The 27,735-nt window shown below is 50.9% G+C and overlaps 1 protein-coding gene across 3 annotated transcripts; it reads left to right on the top strand.

Moving 5' to 3' along the window:
* The first annotated feature begins 299 nt into the window (after nucleotides 1-299).
* On the top strand, nucleotides 300-26,746 carry LOC122946160 (nuclear pore complex protein Nup214-like). 3 transcript variants are annotated; one of them, XM_044305563.1, is made up of 37 exons: nucleotides 300-531; nucleotides 1,025-1,220; nucleotides 1,356-1,507; nucleotides 1,786-1,984; nucleotides 2,059-2,129; nucleotides 3,461-3,521; nucleotides 3,689-3,792; nucleotides 3,913-4,019; nucleotides 4,117-4,183; nucleotides 4,713-4,839; nucleotides 5,659-5,820; nucleotides 6,116-6,800; nucleotides 7,950-8,119; nucleotides 8,216-8,310; nucleotides 11,518-11,589; nucleotides 11,667-11,816; nucleotides 12,241-12,399; nucleotides 12,487-12,590; nucleotides 13,261-13,434; nucleotides 13,527-13,612; nucleotides 15,104-15,187; nucleotides 15,357-15,626; nucleotides 15,704-15,862; nucleotides 15,948-16,047; nucleotides 16,545-16,617; nucleotides 17,747-17,834; nucleotides 18,211-18,286; nucleotides 18,526-18,593; nucleotides 19,533-19,682; nucleotides 19,762-21,273; nucleotides 21,362-21,432; nucleotides 22,485-22,641; nucleotides 22,717-22,863; nucleotides 25,287-25,458; nucleotides 25,931-26,085; nucleotides 26,164-26,188; nucleotides 26,501-26,746. In XM_044305563.1, exons 3-37 carry the CDS (start codon nucleotides 1,445-1,447, stop codon nucleotides 26,535-26,537), a joined length of 6,000 nt encoding a protein of 1,999 aa, XP_044161498.1. In that variant the 5' UTR covers nucleotides 300-531; nucleotides 1,025-1,220; nucleotides 1,356-1,444; the 3' UTR covers nucleotides 26,538-26,746. The 3 variants fall into 3 exon arrangements, with proteins under 3 accessions (XP_044161498.1, XP_044161495.1, XP_044161497.1); XM_044305560.1 differs by having other exon boundaries at nucleotides 300-583; XM_044305562.1 differs by lacking the exon at nucleotides 22,717-22,863 and having other exon boundaries at nucleotides 300-583.
* The last annotated feature ends 989 nt before the right edge of the window (nucleotides 26,747-27,735 follow it).

Here is a 27,735-nt window from a genome sequence, read left to right as displayed (position 1 = left end):
TAATGACTGCTGCCATCTGCTGGAGATATTTAGTAATAACAGTATATTCAATACTGCCACCTGCTGGACGTATCAGTTATAACCAGTATAAACAATACTGCCACCTGCTGGACGTATCAGTTATAACCAGTATAAACAATACTGCCACCTGCTGGACATATCAGTTATAACCAGTATAAACAATACTGCCACCCGCTGGACGTATCAGTTATAACCAGTATGATGACTGCTGCCACCTGCTGGAGGTTTTCGTTATAACCAGTATAAACAGTACTGCCACCTGCTGGACACACTAGGGAGGTTATGGCGCCCACTGCCGGAGAATCTCCCCGAGGCCCCGTACAGCGGGATCCCGCAGTCCCCTAACCCGGAGCGCCGCTTCTCTCCGCCCGCGCTCACGGTACTCAGCCGCCCTATATCGCGGTCGGAGGCGGAGGAGGAGGCCGCCGCCGGGTCGCAGGGCCGATGACGTAGGCGGTTCGCCACGCGCGCATTTACTGCGTCACTCCGCGACGTTTTTGGGCGCTAATTGTGAGTCTCAATGGAGGATGATACAGATGTCCCTCAGGAAAGGGAAACCAAGGTAACCGGGGGCCCCCAGAAGTTAGGGCCCGGACCTCTGACGCCCGGCTGGGGCCGTGCTGGCTGATATAGGCTTATACCGCGACCTGTGATATGATATAATCGCCAGAGATAAGCGGCGCCCCCTTTTCCTGACTGATTGATAACTCTGCCCCCACCCACCTACAGGAGGCGCCGTCACCCCCAGAACGCCCTCCTCACCGCTGCTTTATATACCTTTACCCCTTTATATGCGTTTCCTCATCTCTGCTTGCTGTCAGTGAATGTAGAACTCTTTCTTTACATCCAGTAACCCCCCTCCTGACCCTGTACTTCTCGCAGCAGAGGTTTTGTTCCCGTAGCGTCCAGTGTAGACGGTCCTCAAGCAGCTGATGTGCCCTGCGCTGATGGTTTGTTACAGTGTGTCAGTCCTGAGAACTTTGATGATTTTTTTTTTTTATAGGATTTCCAGTTCCGTCAACTGAAAAAGAAACGGATCTTCCCGGCGCCGCCGGATCTGCCCAAGGAGCGCTCGAATCTTCTGGCTGTCTCCAACAAACATGGCTTCCTGTTTGCAGGCGGTCCGACCGGGCTGAAGATTTTCCGGACAGATGATGTCCTCGTCCCAATTAACCCAGGGGAGGACCCCAATAAAATCGGTAGGAGGAAGAATGAATGACTGGTTTCTTAAAGGGACGGTACATGCTGGTGCATCTTGCTGCCTAAGATGGCGGCACCCCTTTCAATGCTTCTTGTAGTCATTGTTAGCTAATAAAGTTTTTCTTGTTGAGCAGAGGCGGCTCCTCCGGGGATTGAAGTACCGACGAGGCATCGGGTGCACCACGTGACCCTGAGCTCTGACAACCTCACCCTGTCTGTCTGCATGTCGTCCGCTGACTGCGGCTCCTCCATCGCCTTCTATGACATCCGAACGCTGGTGGGCGAGGTACGCCCTACACCCCGACTGAGGGCAACCACACGTGCTATTGGCTAGGAAGAGTCACATGACTGCTGGTTTCTGTTCCGCGGGGGGGGGGGGGGGGGGGGATGCATCTAATGCAGGGATCTGCAAACTATGGCGCTCCAACTGTTGTGACACCACAACTCCCATTAAGCCCAGAGAGGCTGCGGCTCTAAGAGCATACTGGGAGTTGTAGTTGTGCACCAGCTAGAGAGGCACAGGCTGCAGATGCCCGATCTCATGGTCTATCCTGTCTCTTGCAGTCCAAGCAGCCGAAGGAAGCCTTTGCCTCCCAGCCGCTCTCCAGGGAACCCGGCAGTTTTGTCACAGATCTAAAGTGGAACCCCGTGGTGTCCAACATGGTGGCGGTGTGCCTCAGTGACGGCAGCATCTCTGTGTTCCAGGTCACTGACGCCGTCCTTTTGTATGCCAGTCTGCCAGCCTCACTGGGCGTGACGTGTGGTGAGTGATGATGAAAATGACCCAGAAAGCGGAGCCGTAAAAAACTCTAAAACCTGTAATGTCGTTATCTGCAGTGTGCTGGAGCCCGAAGGGGAAGCAACTGGCCGTGGGCAAACAGAACGGGACAGTGGTGCAGTACGTCCCGGTAAGTGCTTTATTCTATACTCCAGAGCTGCACTCATTATTCTGCTTGTGCAGTCACTGTGTACATACATTACTGATCCTGTACTGATCCTGAGTTACATCCTGTATTATACTCCAGAGCTGCACTCACTATTCTGCTGGTGCAGTCACTGTGTACATACATCACTTATCCTGTACTGGTCCTGAGTTACATCCAGTATTATACTCCAGAGCTGCACTCACTATTCTGCTGGTGCAGTCACTGTGTACATACATTACTTATCTTGTACTGATCCTGAGTTACATCCTGTATTATACTCCAGAGCTGCACTCACTATTCTGCTGGTGCAGTCACTGTGTACATACATTACTTATCCTGTACTGATCCTGAGTTACATCCTGTATTATACTCCAGAGCTGCACTCACTATTCTGCTGGTGCAGTCACTGTGTACATACATTACTGATCCTGTACTGATCCTGAGTTACATCCTGTATTATACTCCAGAGCTGCACTCACTATTCTGCTGGTGCAGTCACTGTGTACATACATCACTTATCCTGTACTGGTCCTGAGTTACATCCTGTATTATACTCCAGAGCTGCACTCACTATTCTGCTGGTGCAGTCACTGTGTACATACATTACTTATCCTGTACTGATCCTGAGTTACATCCTGTATTATACTCCAGAGCTGCATTCACTATTCTGCTGGTGCAGTCACTGTGTACATACATTACTTATCCTGTACTGATCCTGAGTTACATCCTGTATTAAACTCCAGAGCTGCACTCACTATTCTGCTGGTGCAGTCACTGTGTACATACATTACTTATCCTGTACTGATCCTGAGTTACATCCTGTATTAAACTCCAGAGCTGCACTCACTATTCTGCTGGTGCAGTCACTGTGTACATACATTACTTATCCTGTACTGATCCTGAGTTACACCCTGTATTATACTCCAGAGCTGCACTCACTATTCTGCTGGTGCAGTCACTGTGTACATACATTACTGATCCTGTACTGATCCTGAGTTACATCCTGTATTATACTCCTGAGCTGCACTCACTATTCTGCTGGTGCCGTCACTGTGTACATACATTACTGATCCTGTACTGATCCTGAGTTACATCCTGTATTATACTCCTGAGCTGCACTCACTATTCTGCTGGTGCCGTCACTGTGTACATACATTACTTATCCTGTACTGATCCTGAGTTACATCCTGTATTATACTCCAGAGCTGCACTCACTATTCTGCTGGTGCCGTCACTGTGTACATACATTACTGATCCTGAGTTACATCCTGTATTATACTCCAGAGCTGCACTCACTGTTCTTCCTCTTTCAGACCTTGGAGGAGAGGAAGGTGATCCCTTGCCCTCCGTTCTACGAGTCGGACCCAGTGAAAGGTAAGTCTGGTATCGTTCACGTTGTGTGCAGGAGGTAGGTCAGTGATGCCTCCTGTCACCAGAGCGCCCGCTGCATAATGCTACAGACCTGAGACGTCTTACAGCTGAGGGTTTGTCACAGTTGCATGCCATGCCTGGGTAATACGTGTCGTTGTGTGTGATTTCAGTGCTGGACATCCTCTGGGTCAGCACGTACGTCTTTGCGGTGGTGTACGCGGCTGCTGATGGATCCCTGGAGACCTCCCCCCAGCTCGTCATGGTCTTGCTTCCGGTGAGTCCGTCTTGCATCTCCTGCAGGGTGTCATGGCCGCCTTTTATTCTGGTGGTTTGTGGGGGGTGGCGCCTCCTGTGGTCGATCTGCCAATAACCGCGTTTTTTTTTTTTGATGCAGAAAAAGGAGGAGAGGCGAGGAGAACGCTTCCTGAACTTCACGGAGACCTGCTACAGCAGCTGCAACGAGCGGCAGCACCACTTCTTCATGAATTACATCGATGACTGGTACGTTGCCAGCTGTACACCCCGGGCACCTGCCGCCCAACCTGGCACAAAGCTGGCATCAGGAGTCCTCACTGACAGATCTCTTCCCTTCTCTTAGGAATGTTCTTCTCGGGGCATCGGCGGCTTCCATAGAAGTCAGTGTGATTGCCAGGCTGTCTGATCAGGTACGGATTTGCCGGTGCCCGTCCCCCCTTCCTCTGGGTGGGCACTCTTCGAAGATGGGAAGTGGGTGCAATGGTGCCTAGCTCATGAAATAGCTCCACATGTCATGGGTGTGTATACATTTGCAACCAAAAAGCATCAAAGAAAAAGCTAAACTTTGCAACTAGTCTTCATAAGAAAAAGAGAGATCTCCCGTTTTGTGCACACAGCTTTCATGCATAACTATGTGTCTCCATAGCTACAGACGACAAGTGCATCCTTGTAATCTGATCCTGCGGTCATGTGTTAATGAGGATTGCAGGGTTAATGTCAGATTACACAGATTTGTTCTTAGTCTGCATGGGAGCTGTAGACCCAAAACGGCAAATTTAACTTATTTTTTTTTAATCAATTGATGTGTTGTTGCAATGAAATAATTGATTGCGGAAGTATACACGCCCAGAATAGGACGGTTCATGCCCCCCGGGGTGATAGAGTTGCCCGTCTGGAGCCTCGTTGTGTCGCTGATCTCACCCGCTGATCTCCCTTCAGAGCCTGTGGGAGCTGTGGTTACTGGAAGACTCCAGCCGAGCAGAGCTGCCGGTGACTGATAACAGCGAGGACACGCTGCCCATGGGGGTTGTGGTCTCCTACACCAGCCAGCTGAGCGTCTTTATCAGTACGTACCTCTCGTCGCATGAGCCGCGTGCAGCACGATAAGAGCCATCATGGCCGCCGACGGAACGGGGAGACCTGGAGCCTGCAGTGCTTAAAGGGGTTACATCACCTTAGACATGGGTGACGTATCGCTGGGATGTCACCAGTGTCAGGTGCGGGTCCCACCTCTAGGACTCGCTGCTATCTACAGAAGAGCCCCCCAGCGTGAAGGAGAGCGCACCGTACATGCGCGACCACCTCTCCATTCACTACTCTGGCAGTTATAAAAATACCTATGGAGGGGTGACCGCGTGTATACGGTGCGCTCTCCTTCTCTTTGGGGGGTCTTCTGTAGATAATAGCAGGTCCTAGAGAAAAATAAAATTGGGGTGAGGGAGGGGGTGCCTTTCACTAAAGACAAACCTACTGAGGGCTACATGATGTAGGAGCAAGGTCCCAGCAGCACAGAGGATTTCAGGAGAGGAGTGCGCTGATCTTGTGGAGGTCACAGGCTGAGCGTTGCATAGTGGAAGGAGCAGGGTCCCCAGCAGCACAGAGGATTTCAGGAGAGGAGTGTGCTGGTCTTGTGGAGATCACAGGCTGAGCGTTACATAGTGGAAGGAGCAGGGTCCCCAGCAGCACAGAGGATTTCAGGAGAGCAGTGTGCTAATCTTGTGGAGGTTACAGGATGAGAGTTACATAGTGGAAGGAGCAGGGTCCTCAGCAGCACAGAGGATTTCAGGAGAGGAGTGTGCTGGTGGAGGTCAGACTGGGGGTTTGTTGACCTCCTGCTTTATCGCTTATCTCTGCCCCTTTGACGCTCTCGGTTTCTCCCGTGCAGGTGAGGAGAAGATTTTGCCCCCCACTCCGGTCCTTCTGCTGCTTTCTACCGACGGGGTCCTTTGTCCCTTTCACATGATTAACTCCAACGAAGGATCAAAGTCTTTGACGGTAATACCGGAGCGAATTCCTGCGGCGGGAGAACGACTCGTTAAAGCTGCAGGTATTGGCGCTGTCTGTACTGTGAGTGAGGCCTGTCCGTGTGCGTCTCCTGCGGCGGCATTATGGAGGGACGACGCGATCACATGACGGTCCAGTTGTAGAGGACCGCGTTAGTTTTAACACCCGTACACTGGGTTTGTGTGTATCCTGGGTGACGGATCATGTGACCGCGTCTCGCCAGTGATGATTAAGGTCTTTGGCCGAGCAATGCAGTTTTCTATTAGAACCCAGGATTTGATGTTTTGCGGTTGGCGATGGCCGTGTGGTAACGTAACGTGTCCTTGTTGTGTTTGCAGCGTCCTTCTCCGCCACTCCCGGACCCGCCGTTGCTAACCCTCCTCCACTTGGTGCAGTTAGCGGCAGTGCTACTAATGCATCTTTTGCTGGGCTCCCTGGAAAATCGACTGCCCCGACCTTCGGCCTCCCGATAAATCCTCCGGCTCCTGCCTTCGCCGTGCCCGCTGCTAATGTGTCTGTGAAATCTCCAGCCGCTGCCCCTGCTTTCCCGCTGCCCGCTGCTACTGGCTCTACAAAACCCACCGCGGCCGCCTTCAGCTTCTCCGCTACCCTCCCCGGGAAGCCTCAGTCTACTTCTGCTTTCACCCTGTCCTCCTCCAGCCTCCCTAACAACCCTCAGACGGCTCCCTTCGGTTTCGGCATGCCTGCTAATTTTTCTTTCAACCCTCAGGACAGTTCATTTGCAGGCCGACCTCAGCCCTCGCCCGCTTTTAGTGTCCCCCCCGCCAGCCTTCCTGTACCCGCCCCAGCCAGCTCTTTTTCTGCTTTGTTTGGTGCTTCAGTCGGAGCCCCAAGCTTTCACAAGCCGCCAGGGGCCCCAGTGTCTTCCTTCACCTCGGAGCTGCCTGGAGGCGCTTTTGGGGCAGCAACGTCAAACTCTGAAAACTCTGGTAGTTCTACCCAAGCTGCAGAATCCGGTGCCCAACCAGCGCCATCCTCTGTCCGGGTGAACCTGAAGGACAAGTACGTGCAACTCACCGACATTACAAAGACCTGAAAAAGCTGTTCACTGGTCACTATTACATGTTTGTATTGTGGGGTGGGTAGAGCTTCCCCCTAGTCAGTCCTTGAAATGTCCTAGACCAGTCATGCTCAACCTGCGGCCCTCCAGCTGTTGCAAAACTACAAGTCCCAGCATGCCTGAACAGCCTACAGGTATCATCATACAGAGGGGCATTGTGGGAGTTGAAGTTTTACAACATCTGGAGGGCCGCAGGTTAAGCATGCCTGTCCTAGACCACCAGAAAAGCAGCTGTTGGCCCCTTCACTGCCATTCACCACCAGGGATGCAGGCATTAACCCTACCACTACCCTACACCACTAGAAAAGCAAGAATTATCCTGCAGCTACCCTACACCACCAGGGAAGTAGATGTGAACCCCCCGCCACTACCCTACACCACCAGAGAAGTAGACGTGAACCCCCCGCCACTACCCTACACCGCCAGGGAAGTAGACGTGAACCCCCCGCCACTACCCTACACCGCCAGGGAAGTAGACGTGAACCCCCCACCACTACCCTACACCACCAGGGAAGTAGACGTGAACCCCCCACCACTACCCTACACCACCAGGGAAGTAGACGTGAACCCCCGCCACTACTCTACACCACCAGGGAAGTAGATGTGAACCCCCCCCCCCGCCACTACCTTACACCACCAGGGAAGTAGACGTGAACCCCCTGCCACTACCCTACACCACCAGGGAAGTAGATGTGAACCCCCCCGCCACTACCCTACACCACCTGGGAAGTAGACGCGAACCCCCCCGCCACTACCCTACGCCACCAGGGAAGTAGATGTGAACCCCCCTGCCACTACCCTATGCCACCAGGGAAGTAGATGTGAACCCCACTGCCACTACCCTACGCCACCAGGGAAGTAGATGTGAACCCCCCGCCACTACCCTACGCCACCAGGGAAGTAGATGTGAACCCCCTGCCACTACCCTACACCACCTGGGAAGTAGATGTGAACCCCCCGCCACTACCCTACGCCACCAGGGAAGTAGATGTGAACCCCCTGCCACTACCCTACACCACCAGAGAAGGTAGAATTAACGTATACATTCTGACCCTCTGTGTATGTTTAACTTTCTCTCCTTGTCGGCTCAGATTTGGTGCAGTGGACAGCTCCCAGCCTAAGCCAAGCTTCGCCCCAAGCGCTCCAGGCTTCTCCTTTGCCCCTCCAGCCAAGACCACAACCCCGACAGCTCTGGGAGGCAACGTTCCCATGTCCGCTCCATCCCAGTCCACGGGGACTCACAGCAGGCCGTTTTCTGCTGGTAAATAAAGCTGCGTTAGGCCTGTGTCTTGCCACCTGGAGCGCAATGTGTTAATGTATGATGGTATTTTGATGATCTCCGTTATTATCCTTGCAGTCTCGCAGTCAGGACCGGGCGCTCCCCCACAACCAGCGATGGCCCAGAAGACAGCTCGGGTATTACCAGGGGCAGCAAAGCAAGCACCACCTCAGGTATCTCCCTCTATGGGGTAAAACGAGCGCCTAAATCAGTCATGGTGGCTCAATGCCGTTCCCTGGCCTGAAATGGCTGATAACAGGGAGCAATAGACTGTATTCTCCTGTCCTACAGTCATCTTCTCCCCTGAAATGTCTGATAACAGGCAGCAATAGACTGTATTCTCCTGTCCTACAGTCGTCCTCTCCCCTGAAATGGCTGATAACAGGGGCAATAGACTGTATTCTCCTGTCCTACAGTCATCCTCTCCTCTGAAATGGCCGATAACAGGGGGCAATAGACTGTATTCTCCTGTCCTACAGTCATCCTCTCCCCTGAAATGGCTGATAACAGGGGGCAATAGATTGTATTCTCCTGTCCTACAGTCATCCTCTCCCCTGAAATGGCTGATAACAGGGAGCAATAGACTGTATTCTCCTGTCCTACAGTCATCCTCTCCCCTGAAATGGCTGATAACAGGAAGCAATAGACTGTATTCTCATGTCCTACAGTCATCCTCTCCCCTGAAATGGCTGATAACAGGGGGCAATAGTCTGTATTCTCCTGTCCTACAGTCATCCTCTCCCCTGAAATGGCTGATAACAGGGGGCAATAGACTGTATTCTCCTGTCCTACAGTCATCCTCTCCCCTGAAATGGCTGATTACAGGGGGCAATAGACTGTATTCTCCTGTCCTACAGTCATCCTCTCCCCTGAAATGGCTGATAACAGGCGGCAATAGACTGTATTCTCCTGTCCTACAGTCATCCTCCCCCTGAAATGGCTGATAACAGGGGGCAATAGACTGTATTCTCCTGTCCTACAGTCATCCTCTCCCCTGAAATGGCTGATAACAGGGAGCAATAGACTGTATTCTCCTGTCCTACAGTCATCCTCCCCCTGAAATGGCTGATAACAGGGGGCAATAGACTGTATTCTCCTGTCCTACAGTCATCCTCTCCTCTGAAATGGCCTGATAACAGGGGCAATAGACTGTATTCTCCTGTCCTACAGTCATCCTCTCCCCTGAAATGGCTGATAACAGGGGGCAATAGACTGTATTCTCCTGTCCTACAGTCATCCTCTCCCCTGAAATGGCTGATAACAGGGAGCAATAGACTGTATTCTCCTGTCCTACAGTCATCCTCTCCCCTGAAATGGCTGATAACAGGGAGCAATAGACTGTATTCTCCTGTCCTACAGTCATCCTCTCCCCTGAAATGGCTGATAACAGGGAGCAATAGACTGTATTCTCCTGTCCTACAGTCATCCTCTCCCCTGACATGGCTGATAACAGGGGGCAATAGACTGTATTCTCCTGTCCTACAGTCATCCTCTCCCCTGAAATGGCTGATAACAGGGGCAATAGACTGTATTCTCCTGTCCTACAGTCATCCTCCCCCTGAAATGGCTGATAACAGGGGGCAATAGACTGTATTCTCCTGTCCTACAGTCATCCTCCCCCCTGAAATGGCTGATAACAGGGGGCAATAGACTGTATTCTCCTGTCCTACAGTCATCCTCCCCCCTGAAATGGCTGATAACAGGGGGCAATAGACTGTATTCTCCTGTCCTACAGTCATCCTCTCCCCTGAAATGGCTGATAACAGGGGGCAATAGACTGTATTCTCCTGTCCTACAGTCATCCTCTCCCCTGAAATGGCTGATAACAGGGGGCAATAGACTGTATTCTCCTGTCCTACAGTCATCCTCTCCCCTGAAATGGCTGATAACAGGCGGCAATAGACTGTATTCTCCTGTCCTACAGTCATCCTCTCCCCTGAAATGGCTGATAACAGGGGGCTAATAGACTGTATTCTCCTGTCCTACAGTCATCCTCTCCCCTGAAATGGCTGATAACAGGCGGCAATAGACTGTATTCTCCTGTCCTACAGTCATCCTCTCCCCTGAAATGGCTGATAACATGGGGCAATAGACTGTATTCTCCTGTCCTACAGTCATCCTCTCCCCTGAAATGGCTGATAACAGGCGGCAATAGACTGTATTCTCCTGTCCTACAGTCATCCTCTCCCCTGAAATGGCTGATAACAGGGGGCAATAGACTGTATTCTCCTGTCCTACAGTCATCCTCTCCTCTGAAATGGCTGATAACAGGGGGCAATAGACTGTATTCTCCTGTCCTACAGTCATCCTCTCCCCTGAAATGGCTGATAACAGGGAGCAATAGACTGTATTCTCCTGTCCTACAGTCATCCTCTCCCCTGAAATGGCTGATAACAGGCGGCAATAGACGGTATTCTCCTGTCCTACAGTCATCCTCTCCCCTGAAATGGCTGATAACAGGGGGCAATAGACTGTATTCTCCTGTCCTACAGTCATCCTCTCCTCTGAAATGGCTGATAACAGGGGGCAATAGACTGTATTCTCCTGTCCTACAGTCATCCTCTCCCCTGAAATGGCTGATAACAGGGAGCAATAGACCGTATTCTCCTGTCCTACAGTCATCCTCCCCCCTGAAATGGCTGATAACAGGGGGCAATAGACTGTATTCTCCTGTCCTACAGTCATCCTCTCCCCTGAAATGGCTGATAACAGGGGGCAATAGACTGTATTCTCCTGTCCTACAGTCATCCTCTCCTCTGAAATGGCTGATAACAGGGGGCAATAGACTGTATTCTCCTGTCCTACAGTCATCCTCTCCTCTGAAATGGCTGATAACAGGGGGCAATAGACTGTATTCTCCTGTCCTACAGTCATCCTCTCCCCTGAAATGGCTGATAACAGGAGGCAATAGACTGTATTCTCCTGTCCTACAGTCATCCTCCCCCCTGAAATGGCTGATAACAGGGGGCAATAGACTGTATTCTCCTGTCCTACAGTCATCCTCTCCCCTGAAATGGCTGATAACAGGCAGCAATAGACTGTATTCTCCTGTCCTACAGTCATCCTCTCCCCTGAAATGGCTGATAACAGGCAGCAATAGACTGTATTCTCCTGTCCTACAGTCATCCTCTCCCCTGAAATGGCTGATAACAGGGGGCAATAGACTGTATTCTCCTGTCCTACAGTCATCCTCTCCCCTGAAATGGCTGATAACAGGGGGCAATAGACTGTATTCTCCTGTCCTACAGTCATCCTCTCCCCTGAAATGGCTGATAACAGGGGGCAATAGACTGTATTCTCCTGTCCTACAGTCATCCTCTCCCCTGAAATGGCTGATAACAGGGGACAATCACAATGTCACCATATTTTGTCTCTTGCAGCCGGTGGTGAGTGGATCGTTTGATAAATCCGTGGACAGTAAAGATCCTATTCACAATGGAATTAAAGAGGAGGCAAGTACTTTGGGCGGTGGATGGGTGAAGGTTTTCAGTGGCCTCATTTATCTAGATGTGTGTCTTTGTGGGGTCAGATTGCTCACTTTCAGAAGGAGCTGGATGACCTCAAGTTGCGGACGGCGAAGGCTTGCTTTACCGTAGGGACGGAGGATGAGATGAGGCAGCTGAGGACCGAGTGTGATGATCTCCATTCCTTCCTTCTGGAAATCCAGGAAACCACAAAGGTAACAATGGACAGATGGGGGGGGGGGGGGGGGGGGGGGTTGTCTCTGCACATAGTTAGAGGGGGTCACATCCCCTGCAGGTTTAATATTAGAATCACTTAAAATTCCCACAATATAAATTATACCATTTCCTCATATGCTTTCTGTATCTAGTTCTCATAGTTTTCAAGATCTCTGCTTGCTGTCATTCAAAAGGAGCCTTCATTGATTTCTTCCAGTAGATTAAATGTGATGGAGGCTCCAGTGCCCGTTACTGATTAGATATCTATTTGGGGGGGGGGTCTAATGACGGCCTGGCTCCTGCTCCAACGGCTGGGATCAGAGGAGGGGGATCAGTGCATATGAGGATTCACACCTTAGTGTTGACAGCATTGTTCATCCTGGCCCCCACTGGACCCTAATTTATCTTTTTTTTTTTTTTCAGTCGCACCATGGAGATATCGGCTGTCTGAAAACCACCGTTCTGGAAGGATTGGCCAATGCGGAGAGTGCGCTAGAGCAAAAGGAGCGGTTAAGTGACCCTGTATACCGCCGTCTTTTATATAAGAAGCCCCTGGACCCCAAGAGCGAGGCCCAGATGCAGGTAAGGCTGGAGAGGGATGAGGCTCAGTGCCAGTCACCATATGGCAGGGGCCCGCACATCCACAAACCTCTTGTCCATCTTCTGCAGGAGATTCGCAGGCTCCACCAGTACGTAAGGAATGAAGTTCAAGGCGTGAGCGATGTCCTGGACCTGGAGTGGGACCGCTTCGTGGAATCCGAGAGAAAACAAAAGTGCGTGATCATCTGCCTCCTATGTGAGGTGGGGGGGCAGTTAAAGGGGTTGTGAGAGGAAAAATACCAACAAATATGTGTGCTCTAAGCTTAAGGGGTTTTCTAGAAGTTCAATGCGGATGAATTATCCTCAGGTAGGTCATCACCAATATCAGATCGGCGGGGGCACAGCTCCCAGCATATCGCCTGCTGACATCACCCTCTTCCTAGGCCAGCGACATCACGTTCACAGCTCAGCCTCATTCTAGTGAATGGGCCTGATGTGACATACTAAGCACAGCCACTGTCCAATGGAAGGCGCTATGCTTGGTATGATAGGAGGCCGTGGCGATCATGGAGCGTGCCTCCTCTACAAATAGCTGATCCGCAGATGTGCCCGGAGTCAGATCCCCACCGATCACATACTGATGATCCATCCTGAGGACAGGCCATCAATGTCCAACTCCTTCACAGTCCCTGCACAGCTGGATTCCAATGCATGGGCCATGCTGCAGTTCCTGCCATGAATGTGCTATACTGGTGCTGCACCTCTTCAGGGTCCCACCACTGTAAGATGGGCTCACCCCTTTAACAGTTGGTTCCCAGGACAACCCTGAGGTTAGCGCATCATCTGAAGGTCTTCCTGGCCTTTGCTGACTGTGCCCCCCTTTCTGTGCTCTGGTGTTAATAGGGGATATGCCGTATCGGACCGCGAGACGCTGTTTAATACCCTGGCCAATAACCGGGAGATCATCAACCAGCAGCGGCAGCGTCTGAACCAGCTGATGGACAGTCTGTACCACCTGCGTCTCTACAACTGCACCTCGAAGTGGAAAGTGACGAGCGACGAATCCTCCTTCTGCAGGTGAGAGGAGCCACGAGCCACAGCAAGACCTCACCCTGCCCTCCGGAAATGGCCTTTGTGCTGATGTTGTCGCTGCTTTTTTATTTTTACAGCCACGATGTGGAGATAGAAAGCCTACAGGACACTCTGTCAAAGACCATGATAGATACCACCATCAAGCTGGCTCCGAAGCTGCCACGTAAGCACAAATCTGCGATGTGGGAGACATGGGGGTCATTTATTATGAAATGTACACCACTTTTTTGTTTATGTAAGGGAGCGTGGCGTGGGTGACGAGGAAGGCGGGCCAGCCGTTCCGTCTCGTTTACCATTTTCTACGTCAGTTTATGGCGTGGAAAATGGTCTTAAGCTATGCCAGCAAGGAAGCTGGCATAGTTTAAACCATGTCGGAACCAAGCGTCAAAGTCCTGTAGAGGCTGGCGCATCAGGGTTATTAAGACCACCGTATAAATCGCCGGTGTTTATAAATGACCCTGGGTATATCACGTGATCCCTCCCTGACTGGAAATGGCAGTCTAATCGTATCACATGACCCATGAGCAGCTGATGGATGAAAAGTGGTCATGTGATTAATCATGTGACTTCTCAGCTTTGTAATGTGCTTTATTCTCAGCCCCTCATTTCGCCATATGAAGGGGCTCTACAGAGGGGATCATTGTTCCCACCAGTATGGGGTATGGTACTGGTGGGTTTATTTCAGTAGGTCTGTCATAACTTACCATTTAAAATGTTTGGACAGAATAAAAAAAAAACATGGCTGCTTTCTTCCAGGAACAGCGCCAAATCTCTCCGCTGGTTGTGTGTGGTATTGCAGCTGAGTCCTATTCACATCAGTAGGGCCAAGCTGCAGTACAGGACACAGCCTATAGACGTGGGTGGCGCTGTTCCTGGAAGAAAACGGCCATTTATTTCTAACACCGGACAATCCCTTTTAAAGGGCTTCTCTCGCATCAGCAAATGGCATTCATCATGTAGACACCGTTAATACAAACCACTTACTAATGTATTGGGATTCTCCATATTGCCTCCTTTGCTGGCCTAATTCATGTTTCCATCACGTTATACGCGGCTCATATCCATGGTCATGACCACCCTGCAATCCAGCAGCGGTGGTCATGCTTGCACAGTTTAGGAAAAAGCCCTGTCCTGTGCGTACTCCCACTGTCCTGGCCACCAGCGAGAATGGCACCTTTTCCTACAGTGTGCAAGCGCGACCACCGCTGCTGGATTGTAGGGTGGTCGTAACACCTGGAAACGAGCTGTGTATAATGTGATGGAAAAATGAGTCAAGGCAATATGGAGAATCACAATGCATTAGGAAGGGCCTTGGATTATGTGCATTTACTTTATAAATGCCATTTGCTGAAGTCTGACAACCCCTTTAACTTGCACTTTGCCAGTCATAATGGTTCTGAGTGCCCTGAACAATAAAATGCTATTTTTTGTGTTAAAGGCATTGTCCAGGATTAGAAAAACATGGCTGTAGGTTGTGCCAGGTATTACAGCTCTATCGACATGCATGAGCTGCAATACTACACACAACCTGTGGAGAGGTGTGGCGCTGTTTTTGGAAGAAAGCAGCCATGTTTTTTTTTTCTAATCTTGGACACCCCTTTTAGTGGAAGCAGTGACGCATTGACCTTTACTAACATTTCTTCTGTTTTTGCAGCCAAGTTATCTCCAGTGAAGCAGAATCAACTTAGAAATTTCCTCACTAAGCGGAAGGTGCCGCCGGTTAGATCGCTCGCTCCAGGTACATAACATTAGTCAGTGACTACCATGGCCGGGCCTGGGATTCATTCCGTCCTGTGTAACCTCTGGGGATAGATCAGTAATACTTGCATTTGTCCCATCCGGTTGGGGAACGCCCCTCTCTTGTAGCCGTCCTGTTAGTGTCCTATTTTATTTTCTCCGTATTTCAGCCAACCTCTGCCGCTCCTCCTTCTTGAACCCAAGTTACATAGAAGATCTGGACGACGTCAGTTCCTCATCTTCCCTGTCAGAAGCGACGGATACTCAGGGGGGACTGTCAGAGCCAGTAAGACGGGAGACTCCACCGCCGGAGCCCTCCCCTGTGCGAGCCGTGCGTCACGCCCCTGTTACACGCACAGTCTCCCTGCAGCCAGGATTTGCGACACCAGCGCCTCAGCTTGGAAAGGTTCAGCCGAGCTCTGGACCCTTCACCAGCACTCGTACGTATTTGGTGAAGTAAACGCTGCTCTGTTAATAGTGCAATGTGGAAAGTTAACGCATGCTCCTCTCCATCCAGCTATGGTATCTGTGCCTTCAATGAGTGTCATCCCGCAAGGAGCCGACAGCACAATGCTGGCCACCAAGACCGTGAAGCACGGCGCGCCGACCGTCCCTGCAGCACAAGCAGCAGCCAACGCCGCCATGAGGAGGCAGCAGGTGACCAGCCTGGCGCCAGGTACCCTGAACCATCCCTTTAAATATTCACACGTCGCTCCGGCTTTATTGCTGATCAGCGTATGTCACCTTGCTTTTTCCTGCAGCCGCACTCACTGAATCCACCTTGCAAACTGTACCCAAAGTAGTGAATGTGAAAGAACTGAAAGGGAATGGGCCCGGACCGAACATTCAATTAGTCATGGCGTAAGTAACAATGACCGTCCCTGCCTGCAGGTGGCAGCACAACAACTGTTCATTCAGCCGACCCCATAGAACTGGGGTCAGCAACCTTCGGCACTCAAGGTGTTGTGAAACTACATCTCCCATCATGCACACTTGGCTGTTTTCTGAAGTGAAAGGAGCATGCTGGGAGTTCTGAAGGTTGCTGATCCCTGCCATAGAACATTGCAGTCTTTGACTCCATCGATGAGACGATCAGTGATCCCCCTGTTATTCTTAGTCCGTACATTTTCTCTGCAGCAGCAACTGCTAGAGAAATGTCTTACATTCAAATAGCAGATTTTGTGGATGGGCCAGGTCTGCCAAAACGAGAGATGATCTTACTTGGTACCCCTTATGGAGCCAGCGTGGTGACGTCCATGTTTACCTTTATAGAGTGAAGACATGGGATCGGCAGAATACAGATGTCACTTGCTCTCTGTACATGTTGCTTCTTGATCTAATCTCTTTTACCCCTTCAGGCCCACCAACCCGCAGTCCGTCGCTCAGGCTAATAACCAAGCAAACAAAGCTGCCGCAGTCCAGGCTAAACAGGTACCAAACCGTGAACTGCTGGAATAGCGTCCTTCTCAAAATGTGAAATGTGAAGCCTTAAAGCAGTATTGAGGAAGTATCGCTAGGATATGTCACCACTTAAGGGTCTTATCCCCCACGATCTTGAGACAGAAGAGGCCTCAGTGTTGTGGCCGGACCAGAGCGCTCTCTCCATAGAAGTGAGTGGGACGCACCGCGCATGACCGGCCACCTCTCCCATTCACTTCTATGGGCCCGACGGAAATAGCCAAGCCAGTGCTCTGCTATTTTCGGCGACCCCATAGAAAATGAATGGAGGGCAGCTGCGCATGCGCAGTGCGCTCTCCACCACTTTCAGGGCTCCGTTCTCGATATAGGTGCTTATCCTAGCGATATGCCCCCATTGTCTGTGATGAGACAACCCCTTTAATGCTGCTTTCCCTCCACTGTTTTTCCTTGCACACCGGCGCCCCAGCCACCCACTGTGCAGGGAGCTGCGGTGCCATTTATTGAAGTGGTGATGGCTGCAGGTACCCATAAAGTCAGTGTCTGGGAAGGGGCTGAAGCAGTACGCCAGCAGTGCAGACACATTCTTAGGCCTCCTGCACATGAACGTGTGTGCCCCGTGGCCGTGCTGCGGGCTGCAATGCACTAACACCCACCGTGGGGCAGCCGCAGCGGATCGCAAAAAGATAGGACATGTTCTATCTTTTTGCGGAACGGACGTACAGGACGAAACCCCAGGGTTCCGTGCTTCCGTTCCGCACCATTCTGCATCTCCAGATTTGTGGACCCATTGAAGTTAATGGGTCCACATCCGTGATGTGGAATGCACACAGAACAGTGCCCGTGTATTGCGGGACACCTACCGTTGTGTGCAGGAGGCCTTAGGATCAGTGGAGGTCACACAGGTTGGACCACCACTAGTCATAAAATGATGGCATTCCCTACACTCCTGACGCTGCTTATCTTTCCTGGTAACAAAGGATTAGATCTGGACACATCCAACCTTGTTTCCTCCTCGGTCAGACACTGCTGCTGCCTGGAGTGACATGGCGGGGTGTCAGATTCCGTCCTCCAGATGTATGGAGTCTGATGGATAAGTCTTGTCCCGTTGGTTTGATTCTCATTACAGTTGTCTTACTTCCAGGTTCCTCCCTCTGGCGGGTTGAAAGTTGCTCAGGCTCCATCTGGCGCTCCCCAGCCAGGACCGGGGTTGGCACCCAGCAGGGTGATGGGTGAGTTGGCTGATGACCTCGGTGATGACTATTCTGACATGAGGAACAGAATAACCCTTATTATGCTTTGATACATTGTTTCCATAGCATGCAGCTTCTCTGCAGAGCTCTTTGTCTCCGTGGTAACAGACTACACAGAATCCACTGTAGTCTGATCCTGCAGTCGGGTGTTACTCCTCTCTTTACTAACCTACAGACGTATACAAAGGAGTGGAGTAATCTTGGAAGCGCATCACTCCGAGTTGTATGCTGCTTCTTTCTCATCAGCACTCTTTACAGACTAGTGTCATATCCCGTGTCCTGCGCTGGTTGAATAGCATGCATACCCTCTAAGACCTCATCCACTTGATAATGGCGCTGCTCTTGTTTTCTGTAGGCCCCGCAGCCCCTTCATCTTCCAACATGGCAGCCGGTGCCCCTGGCAACAAAGGGTTCCAGTTTTCTTCTCCCAGGTTTGTGTATTTATCATTGTGCCCTCCAGTCGGACAGTTTGAACCGCTTAAATATGACCGCTTGGCTGGAACAGTTTTGGAGAGGACCAGCTGCTTCCTTACTCTTTTTATAAAGGGGTACTCTCCACATAGGACAAATCCACTTTATGTGGCTGGTCCCACAGCAGCATGATGCTAGGGTGCTCAGTCTGATCCATGAATTATTTCTAGTAATTATCTCTTGCTTGTTTGCTTTCTAGTATGTTCCCTGTCATCGCCGCCGCCACCACGTCAGCACCCACCTCCACTTTCGGAAGCTTCGCCCCAGGTAACCTGTGCCTGCCCCCATACGGTCTTATCAAGGTTTAAATTTCTACAGCAGCTTTCTAAAAGCATTTGTTTCAATTCTTCAACCGTTTTCAAGATCTCGGCTTGCTGTCAGAATAGAAACATTTTTTGTTGACATTCAAAGACTAAGGCCGAATGCACACGACCGTGGAACACTGACGTGAGCGGTCCGTGGTATCCTGGCCTGGCATCCTGCTGAGAGCAGGAGCGCACGGCGTCATTGGTTGCTGTGACGCCGTGCGCTTCCTGCCGCCGCTGCAGTACGGTAATACACTGGTATGATCTAAACGAGTGTATTACTGTACTGCAGCGGCGGCACGAAGCGCACGGCGTCGGAGCAACCAAGGACGCCGTGCGCTCCTGCTCTCAGCAGGATGCCAGGCCGGGATACCACGGACCGCTCACGTCCGTGTTCCACGGTCGTGTGCATTCGGCCTAACAAGCGTTTCTCACACAAATGATTTGTTACAATGGATCCGTGTAAAATAACCTTCCGGCCCGGATCTTGAGGAGATTGCTTTTGCCTGCATTGACAAACTGCAACAAGCTTTTAATTGCAAACCTTCTGGGAACCATTTTCATGTGTCATTTGTGGCCAGTGCTGTCTGCTCGAGGGTTAATAGATTGCTTGGCGATGCAAAGGACATTGCCATCTTATATTGCCTTCTTTTCTGATGGGTGGGGACCGACCTCTGGTACAATCCCCCCAGGGCTGCAGTGCTAGAGCACCTGATGTGTGGGGAACTGCATTGTGGCCCCATTAAAGTGATGGGGATTAAGCACTAAACCAGTTTGTTCTCAGTATCTGTGGGGGTCCCTGATGTCAGACCCCCAGCAGTTACAATGTGACAATGCTCTAGATCTACAGTGTCAGACTCTCGGCTGCTGGAGTTTCTTGTCTTTTTTTTTTTTTTTTCAGGAAAGGAGTCTCATCAGCCTCCAGGTTTTACGGGTGCTCCCGGGATCAAGGCTCCCTTTGCCTCTGGGTCGGAGACGTCTATCTCATTCTTGTCATGTCTGCCGCCATCTTCTTCAGTTGAACCTATCACTCCTGCCCCTCACCTGCAGCGTAAGTCTCCTCGTGTGGGGATGTATTCAGGCCTGCACACGATCACTGGTAATTACTTTGTTTATCGTTCCTATTTCAGACAAGGATACCACCCAGCCTGCAAACTTCATGAGTGCGGGAGGAATGAAGCAGCAGCTTGTCTCTCCGCCCAATATGTCACCTTCCATCTTGTCTGTGATGCCACCATCTCTAGCCCCTGCTGATTCCTCCACCAGCGCTAAGCCAGCGTCACTGCAGGTACCAGTTGCTACGTCTGCAGCCTCAGCCACATCCCCTGCGGGGGAGACTCTAGGAAGCTTTTCTGGACTAAGGGTTGGTCAAGTCGAGGATGTATCCAAAGCTGCCCCATCTGCACCGCAAGGTGTCAGCTCCATGGTCAGTTCTTCAAAGCCTGGAGATCCAGCTTCAACTGCAGGTGCCTCTTCTATGTTGAATGTCCCATTATTGGCCGGGATATTTAACCCAGGCGTCAAGTCTGGCTTCTCTTTTATGGCACCAGCCGGCTCGGCTCCTCCAGCCAGCGGTGCGCCCTCAGCCGTACAAGCTTCAGTAGCGTTTGGTTTCATGCCTACTATAACTGCGGCCCAGACACTTGCCGCTCCAATACCGGTGCCTTCTCCAGCTCCTGGAGCGTTTAGCTTAGATGTTAAACAGGCAGCGGGACCTGAAAAATCAGTTCCTGACTCTTTTGCTCCTTCTCAGTTGCAAGCACTTTTGGCTCAGCCAAGCGAGGGGGGTAAAGAAGCAGCACCAAGCCCAGCAGGTGACAGCACTGTGTCGACACCTGTGGCTGCCGCCTCTATACCTGCTGCAGACCCAAAGACATTGACTGTTCCCGTGTCCACGTTTCCAGCCACCGTAAACTTGGGGCAAAATGCAGCCACTACTTCCACACCAGCAGTGGTCAGCCCTCTGACTGCTCCTGCCAGCACCAGTCTATCTTCTCCAGCTTTGGTCACTGCAGCTTCTTCAGGTGCACCCAGCACACAAGTCCCTTCAGGAGAAGGAGCCACCACTCCAGCTCCTGCATTTGTCCAGCCACCAGCTTCTGCAGCCCCCCCAGTCTTTGGTCAGAGCCCGGCACCTGCTTCAGCCCCTCTTCTGTTTGGTCAGCAGAGTAGCACCTCAACCACCACCTCTGAGTCTACCGCTCTGGCCTCTGCTTTTGCTTCCTCAGCATTTGGGGTGACCGAAGGAAGTGCCGGTTTCGGACAGCCGGCGTTTGGTCAGGCCGGGTCTTTCTGGCAAACCTCTCCCAGCTCTGCCAATGGCTTTTCCTTCAAACCATCCAACTTTGCGTCACAGCTGCCCTTCAGCCAGACTCCCACCACTACTGCTGCAGGTAGTAGCAGCGTCGGGGGGCTGTTTGGGAGTTCTGCGACTACTAGCAGTGCAAATGCATTCTCCTTCGCACCGCAGTCCAGCAGCAGTACCTCCACGGCTGGAGGAGGTCTCTTTGGACAGAGCAGTGCTGTAGCGTTTGGGCAGGGCCCCTCCACCTTTGGCCAGACGACACCAGCCTTTGGCAGTGCGGGCTCCTCGGCTACAACTACGACGTCGTCTTCGGTGTTTGGCTTTGCACAGTCTGCAGGTGAGAATCGGCTGCTACTTCTGCTTCTCTCTGTATATCTAGGGCAGCACTAATCTGTGTTTTTTTTTTTTTTTTTTGCACACGCCAGGATTTCCGTCAAGTTCTTCTGGATCCATATTTGGCCAGTCTCAGAACACCGGTCCAAGTCTCTTCGCACAGGTACAGATTTAATGTCTGCCAGCAAAGGAGAAGTGTATGCAGATTAAGGATTATGTTTACCATGGTTTGTCCCTGTGATTGCCGCATGTAGGTGGCACATACCGAGCACCCAGCAACCTCCTACATTGGTAATGGCCAGAACTCTGCCCATGCAAAAAAAGGGCCTTAGAGGGTATGATTACACTACGTTGTACGACCCAATCCTCACCCCCAGCAAGCGGCAGTGATCCGTAGGTGGCCATACGTTTTCTCTACAGAGGCATCTGCAGGTCAAATGTAGTGTTACACGGCGGCCATTGGGATGTAGATGCATTACACAGACGATTCGAAATGCTGCTGTTGGCGGGAGCTGTCTGCTCAGGGAGGTAGAGAGGGTCCCAACTGGGGATGTCCCATCTGATTTCATTGGGACCAACAACCTTCTTAAGAGGCCCAGAGCAGGGTGACGCCTTGTCCTAACGGGGCCCAGAGCAGGGTGACGTCCTTGCCCTAACGGGGCCCAGAGCAGGGTGACGCCTTGCCCTAACGGGGCCCAGAGCAGGGTGACGCCTTGCCCTAACGGGGCCCAGAGCAGGGTGACGCCTTGCCCTAACGGGGCCCAGAGCAGGGTGACGCCTTGCCCTAACGGGGCCCAGAGCAGGGTGACGCCTTATATACAGTCCAGTACCAGGCAGAGCCCACGTTGTTAAATCTTCCTCTCCCGGGCCCCAGCATTTAACCCTCTGTTCACATTTTGCCTTTGTTAAAGGGTTGTTGAGGACTAGAAAATCATGGCTTCCGTCTTAGTCACAGCTGCACGCTGGTCCCTGGGTCTCCTGGTATTGCATAGTGATTGTGGCTAAAATGCTAAACCACACACTACCTGTGGGGCACCATTTTTTCTCTAGTCCTGCAGATTCCCTTTTAGGGTCCTGGTATTTTTATGGCGAGAGTAGTTGCTCTGCAGTGGGGATTCTTGCTGTTCAAAATGCCAGAAATCTGACGACCCCCATTATAATTCGTTGCGGCTTCTGACCCTGATTCTTCTATATCCATATGTTTGTGTCCTTCAGTCCTCGTCCTCCTCCGGGAGCCTGTTTGGTGCAAGCAGCGGTGCTAGCGGCAGTGGGGGCTTCTTCAGTGGTCTTGGAGGCAAACCCAGCCAAGAAGCGGCTAACAAGAATCCCTTCGGATCAGCCGATGCAGCGTTTGGCGCCTCCGGCTCCTCCAGTGAGTACCGGTCCTGATTGTTTGTGCGACTTCCCTTCAGGTCGCTCTTCTGACTCGGTTCCCCCCGTCTCGCAGACGCCAGCAGCCTGTTTGGTAACAGCGGGGCCAAGTCTTTTAGCTTTGGTGGCGGCTCAACAATTGGAGAGCAGAAGTCAGGAACGTTTAGCGCTGGAGGAAGTGTGGCCTCTCAGGGGTTCGGGTTCTCCAGTCCCAGCAAAACCGGTAATGGCAGCACCAGGGGCATCCTGCGATTCTCCTCCGTATGAGTGCACCCCTCCAGTCACATAGGAAGGAATAGACAGACCTGCGCTGATGAGGCACTGAAACTCTGCACAGATGCTGACCATTAGAAGCCGTAGAATTCGGGTCCCACTCCTGGTTTCTGTAAAGGCAGAACTTCTTTCTATGTGCATGCCGAGGAGGCAGGTTCTCAGTAGTGTCCCGTCAGAGCTCTGCTGCGTGCTGGCTGCCCCTTCTCCCCTCTCACAGCATGCTGTGTAATGCACACAGAGGCAGAGGTGCTGCAGCGCATCCCCCACCTCCATCGAGTCTGCTGAATGGGGAGCGGATGCTGCTTTCCTCTAATAACCTATATGATAAAGAAGTTCTATACAAACGCTTTCCCTACAATATTTCAGTCCTTCATGATGGTCCCTGCTCTGTGCAGACTTGCTTCAGCATCTGGTGGCTCTTTGGCGAGTGTCGGTGCCTTGTTACCCTCTGCCTGACATTCTGGGCAGATCTGTAAGCTAGCGGACACTGAGGCACTGTGACAGCCGCTGAGGAGCCGCCGTGAGGTGCCACAGACCATGGACATTGCTTTAAATTTCCATGGTGAAGTTCCACTGGACAGTCGGGAGATAGACCGTGTCGTTGCTCCCCATTGCCCTTAATGTGGCATCCCCCTCCCCACTCCCCTCATACTGCCGGAAGGTGGTCTCGCGCGTCATATGCATCTTCAGTTGTCTGATTTATTAATAGCCGTACACTGGGTAAATTATTTGCATTTCATGTAATATGGCGGCTTCCTTTCTGTTATGTTGGTGGCTGACCGTGTCTTGTGACGGTAGATTTGTATTATAAGCCAAAGAAAAATTCAGGCCCCTCCTCTCGCTCAGGCCCCTCCTCTCGCTCAGGCCCCTCCTTTCGCTCAGGCTCCTCCCCTCAGTCTGGCTCAGTTTCTTGTAGTTATCATTTGTGCCTTGTAATGGCAAAACTGACCTCCTACTAGGGCCCCTTTCACACGAGCGAGTTTTCCGCGCGGGTGCAATGCGTGACGTGAACACATAGCGCCCGCACTGAATCCTGACCCATTCATTTCAATGGGGCTGTGTACATGAGCATTTTTATTTATTTATTTTTTTCACGCTTCAGTTCTGCGTTGCGTGAAAAACGTAGCATGTTCTATATTCTGCGTTTTTCACTCAGCCCTGGCCCCATAGAAGTGAATGGGGCTTCAGAGAAAACGCATTGCGTCCGGAAGCAAGTGCGGATACAATGTGTTTTTTTCACGGATGGTTGCTAGGAGATGTTGTTTGTAAACCTTCAGTGTTTTTTTTTTTTTTTTTTTTATCACGTGTGTGAAAAACGCATCAAAACGCATTGCACCCGCGCGGAAAAAAACTGAACGCAATCGCAGACAAAACTTGCTTGCAAAATAGTGCGAGTTTCACTGAACGCATCCGGACCTAATCTGTCACGCTCGTGTGAAAGAGGCCGAAGCGTGTAACCATTCGTCAGTCCGAACACTCACAGCTGCAGTTTAAAGCATGGAGGACGGAGTAGCAGCCTGAGTCTACCTCAGGCTCCTAACCAACAATGTAGATGAGCTGGAGTCAGAATCCCTATACCGCAGGGTAAAGGCCATATGTTGTCGACCAATCGGACCCAGACTCTCCGTGATGACCGTACAGTAGTCCCTTTATGTTGAGGGGTCTATGAGCAAACCAGATGATTTCCACTTGTCGTTCAGCTGAAGCTCCCTGCTTGCCTCCTCTAAGATCTCTGCTTGCTTTCTGTGAATGGCATCATTTGTGTTACTATCCAGAAGTTGAAAATCCCATCCTGGCCTAATACTTCTCACAGCTGGGGGTCTGTTACATAGTATCCATACTCTGCAGCACAACTCTGTATTCTGTCCTGGACGTTTGTTACAGTGTATCGGTGCATCAGGATTGTCTGTACTTGATATAATTGTAACAAATCCTCAGCTGCAAGAAATAGGAAGTCCGAACGGGTTTTCAGCCTCTGGATGTAAACAAGAATGTTTCTTTTTACTGACAGCAAGCATCGGTCTTGAAAGTGACAGGGAACCAGTGCACCAAAAATCCTTAGTCTTTTTTTTTTGTAGACCCTCCAACAAGATACTGGAAGCCGCCATCCATCCCTCTTACCGCGTAGCAGCTCTAGTTGCACCCCCCCCCCCCCCCCCCCCCCATACGTGGCGTTGCCCCTTCCCTGTGTTGTATCTGCCTCCCGCGGTCTGGTCCTCTGGTTGATGTAGTCCGCATAGTGTGTGTGTACGGCGCCCCCTGCTGGATCGTGCCTGCATTGTACTACTGCTCTTGCCTGCCACTACCGTGCATGTGATGTATATTCCCTTGTCTCTCCCCTCTTTTTTTCCTTCTTGCCCCTGTTTTGCTCAGGTGGGTTCGGCGCTGCTCCGGTGTTTGGCAGCCCTCCAACCTTTGGGGGATCCCCTGGTTTTGGAGGGACGCCAACATTCGGCACAGCCCAAAGCTTTTCTAGCCCTCTGGGCTCGACTAGTGGCAGAGTGTTCGGGGAAGGTACGGCGGCCGCTACCACGGGAGGATTCGGGTAAGAACTGATTTTACTTCGCCTTTTAATAAAGCTCCATGACCATGAGGGGCTACAGGGAGAGGGATGTGGGTCACAGTGCTGGTGTAGTACTTCTACCTGTAACATTATAGGTGACATAGTGAGGGTTATACTGCAGTCCTATGTAACATTACAGGTGACACATGGTGAGGGTTATACTGGTGTAGTACCTTTTTCTACCTGCAGTCCTATGTAACATAATAGGTAACACACTGTGAGGGTTATACTGGTGTAGTGTCTTTTCTATCTGCAGTCCTATGTAACATTACAGATGACACACGGTGAGGGTTATACTGGTGTAGTACCTTTTCTACCTGCAGTCCTATGTAACATGATAGGTGACACGGTGAGGGTTATGATGCAGTCCTATGTAACATTACAGATGACACCCGGTGAGGGTTATACTGGTGGTGTAGGCTGTCCTCACTTCTTCTCCGGTCTCCTCCTACAGGTTTGGAAGCGGTGGCTCCTCGTTCGGCAGCATGGCCACTCAGAATGCCCCATCCTTTGGCGTCCTCTCTCAGCAGGGCAGTGGCTTTGGCAGCCAAAGTAGCAGCTTTGGGTTTGGTCCTGGCAGCAGCGGGCCAGCGCCTGGAAGCAGCGGAGGTAAGTCGTCCAGCTCTCCTCCTCCCCCTGTGCCTTCTGTCACGGGCTGACAGTAACCGGTGTCCTTCTGCTTTGCAGGTTTCTCATTTGGCGCCACAAACCAGTAAGTATACCCAGAATGTGAAGGTGAGACGTCGCTGCCCGTGGACTGACACGTGGGGCCCTTACACATCAGATGAACGGTGGCTGGACCGGGGGAGGGGATCAGGCTGTTGGATTTCAACATGGGCAGTGCTTTTTTGGCAGGGAAATGAGCTGCTTCTACTAGAGGGGTCTGAAGGTGAAGGACTTCCACCATAGTCATGTATGATCGGTGTCCATTTCCGATGTGACAGTTGCACCTAACGGCCCCTGTAGAAAGGCTTTATTGTGGAGCAGTGCTCCTCTTCACACCGCCATGTTTCCTGTCTCGCAGGTCTTCATCAGCATTCGGCGGAGGCTGGAGGGGCTGAGAGAACAAAGACGTGCAAGAGGAAGATGACTCGTTTCCTTTGGTTTCTGTTTTTGCTTCTTCACAGCGCCGCCCCCTCAGTGGATATGTTCTGCATTTGTAACCCCCCCCCCCCCTCCAAATCATCTGTTACAACATGTTTTACTGAGGACTTTCCATGTTTATTAAATGGTTTCCTTTACTTATTATATTAAAGTAGAATTGTCTTTTTTTTTTATATTTTATTTGCTAGTTTATTAGAGCTCGGCATGTGTACCCGAGTCTGTCAATGACTGTCCAAAGACCTGTAATTACCTTATAATAGCAGCTTTCATTAATGTCCCCGTCCCTTTCCACTGCTCCCTAAAAGACAGATGCTAGGGCTTGTCTGTCCCCGGCTAAGAAGACGGAGGGGCGGTCCTTCACACTGCAGGCCTGCACTCGGCTTCAGAGTGAGGAGGCGTGTCTCCCAGTAATCCAATCTGATTGGCTGGGAGGGAGCTGCTGGCTACAGCAAGTGTGTATGGGAAGTGAGGGAGAGCAGTTTTGGCCTCAGAACTGGCAGAGGAGCCATCTTGAGAAGGTCCTCATATTGTAAATGTTTAAACAGCAGTAACTAAAGGAAAACAGTGGTATGTGAAGAAACTAAAGATTGCTTTATGCATAATGCTGCTGCCGCAGTAACATACTAAAATATATATTTTTTTTTTTATTAAAACATGTTACTCTTTAATTGTACTAATGTACAAGAATATAACTACTATAATACTGCCTCCTATGTACAAGAATATAACTACTATAATACTGCTCCTATGTACAAGAATATAACTGCTATAATACTGCCTCCTATATACAAGAATATAACTACTATAATACTGCTCCTATGTACAAGAATATAACTACTATAATACTGCCCCCTATGTACAAGAATATAACTACTATAATACCGCTCCTATGTACAAGAATATAACTGCTATAATACTGCCTCCTATGTACAAGAATATAACTACTATAATACTGCCTCCTATGTACAAGAATATAACTACTATAATACTGCTCCTATGTACAAGAATATAACTACTATAATACTGCCCCCTATGTACAAGAATATAACTACTATAATACTGCCTCCTATGTACAAGAATGTAACTACTATAATACTGCTCCTATGTACAAGAATATAACTACTATAATACTGCCTCCTATGTACAAGAATATAA

The sequence above is a fragment of the Bufo gargarizans genome, chromosome 9, assembly GCF_014858855.1.
Source record: "Bufo gargarizans isolate SCDJY-AF-19 chromosome 9, ASM1485885v1, whole genome shotgun sequence".
In the NCBI taxonomy this organism is placed as follows: domain Eukaryota; kingdom Metazoa; phylum Chordata; class Amphibia; order Anura; family Bufonidae; genus Bufo; species Bufo gargarizans.
The sequence above is the reverse complement of the archived record's forward strand: the minus strand, read 5'-3'. Positions and strand labels throughout refer to the sequence as shown.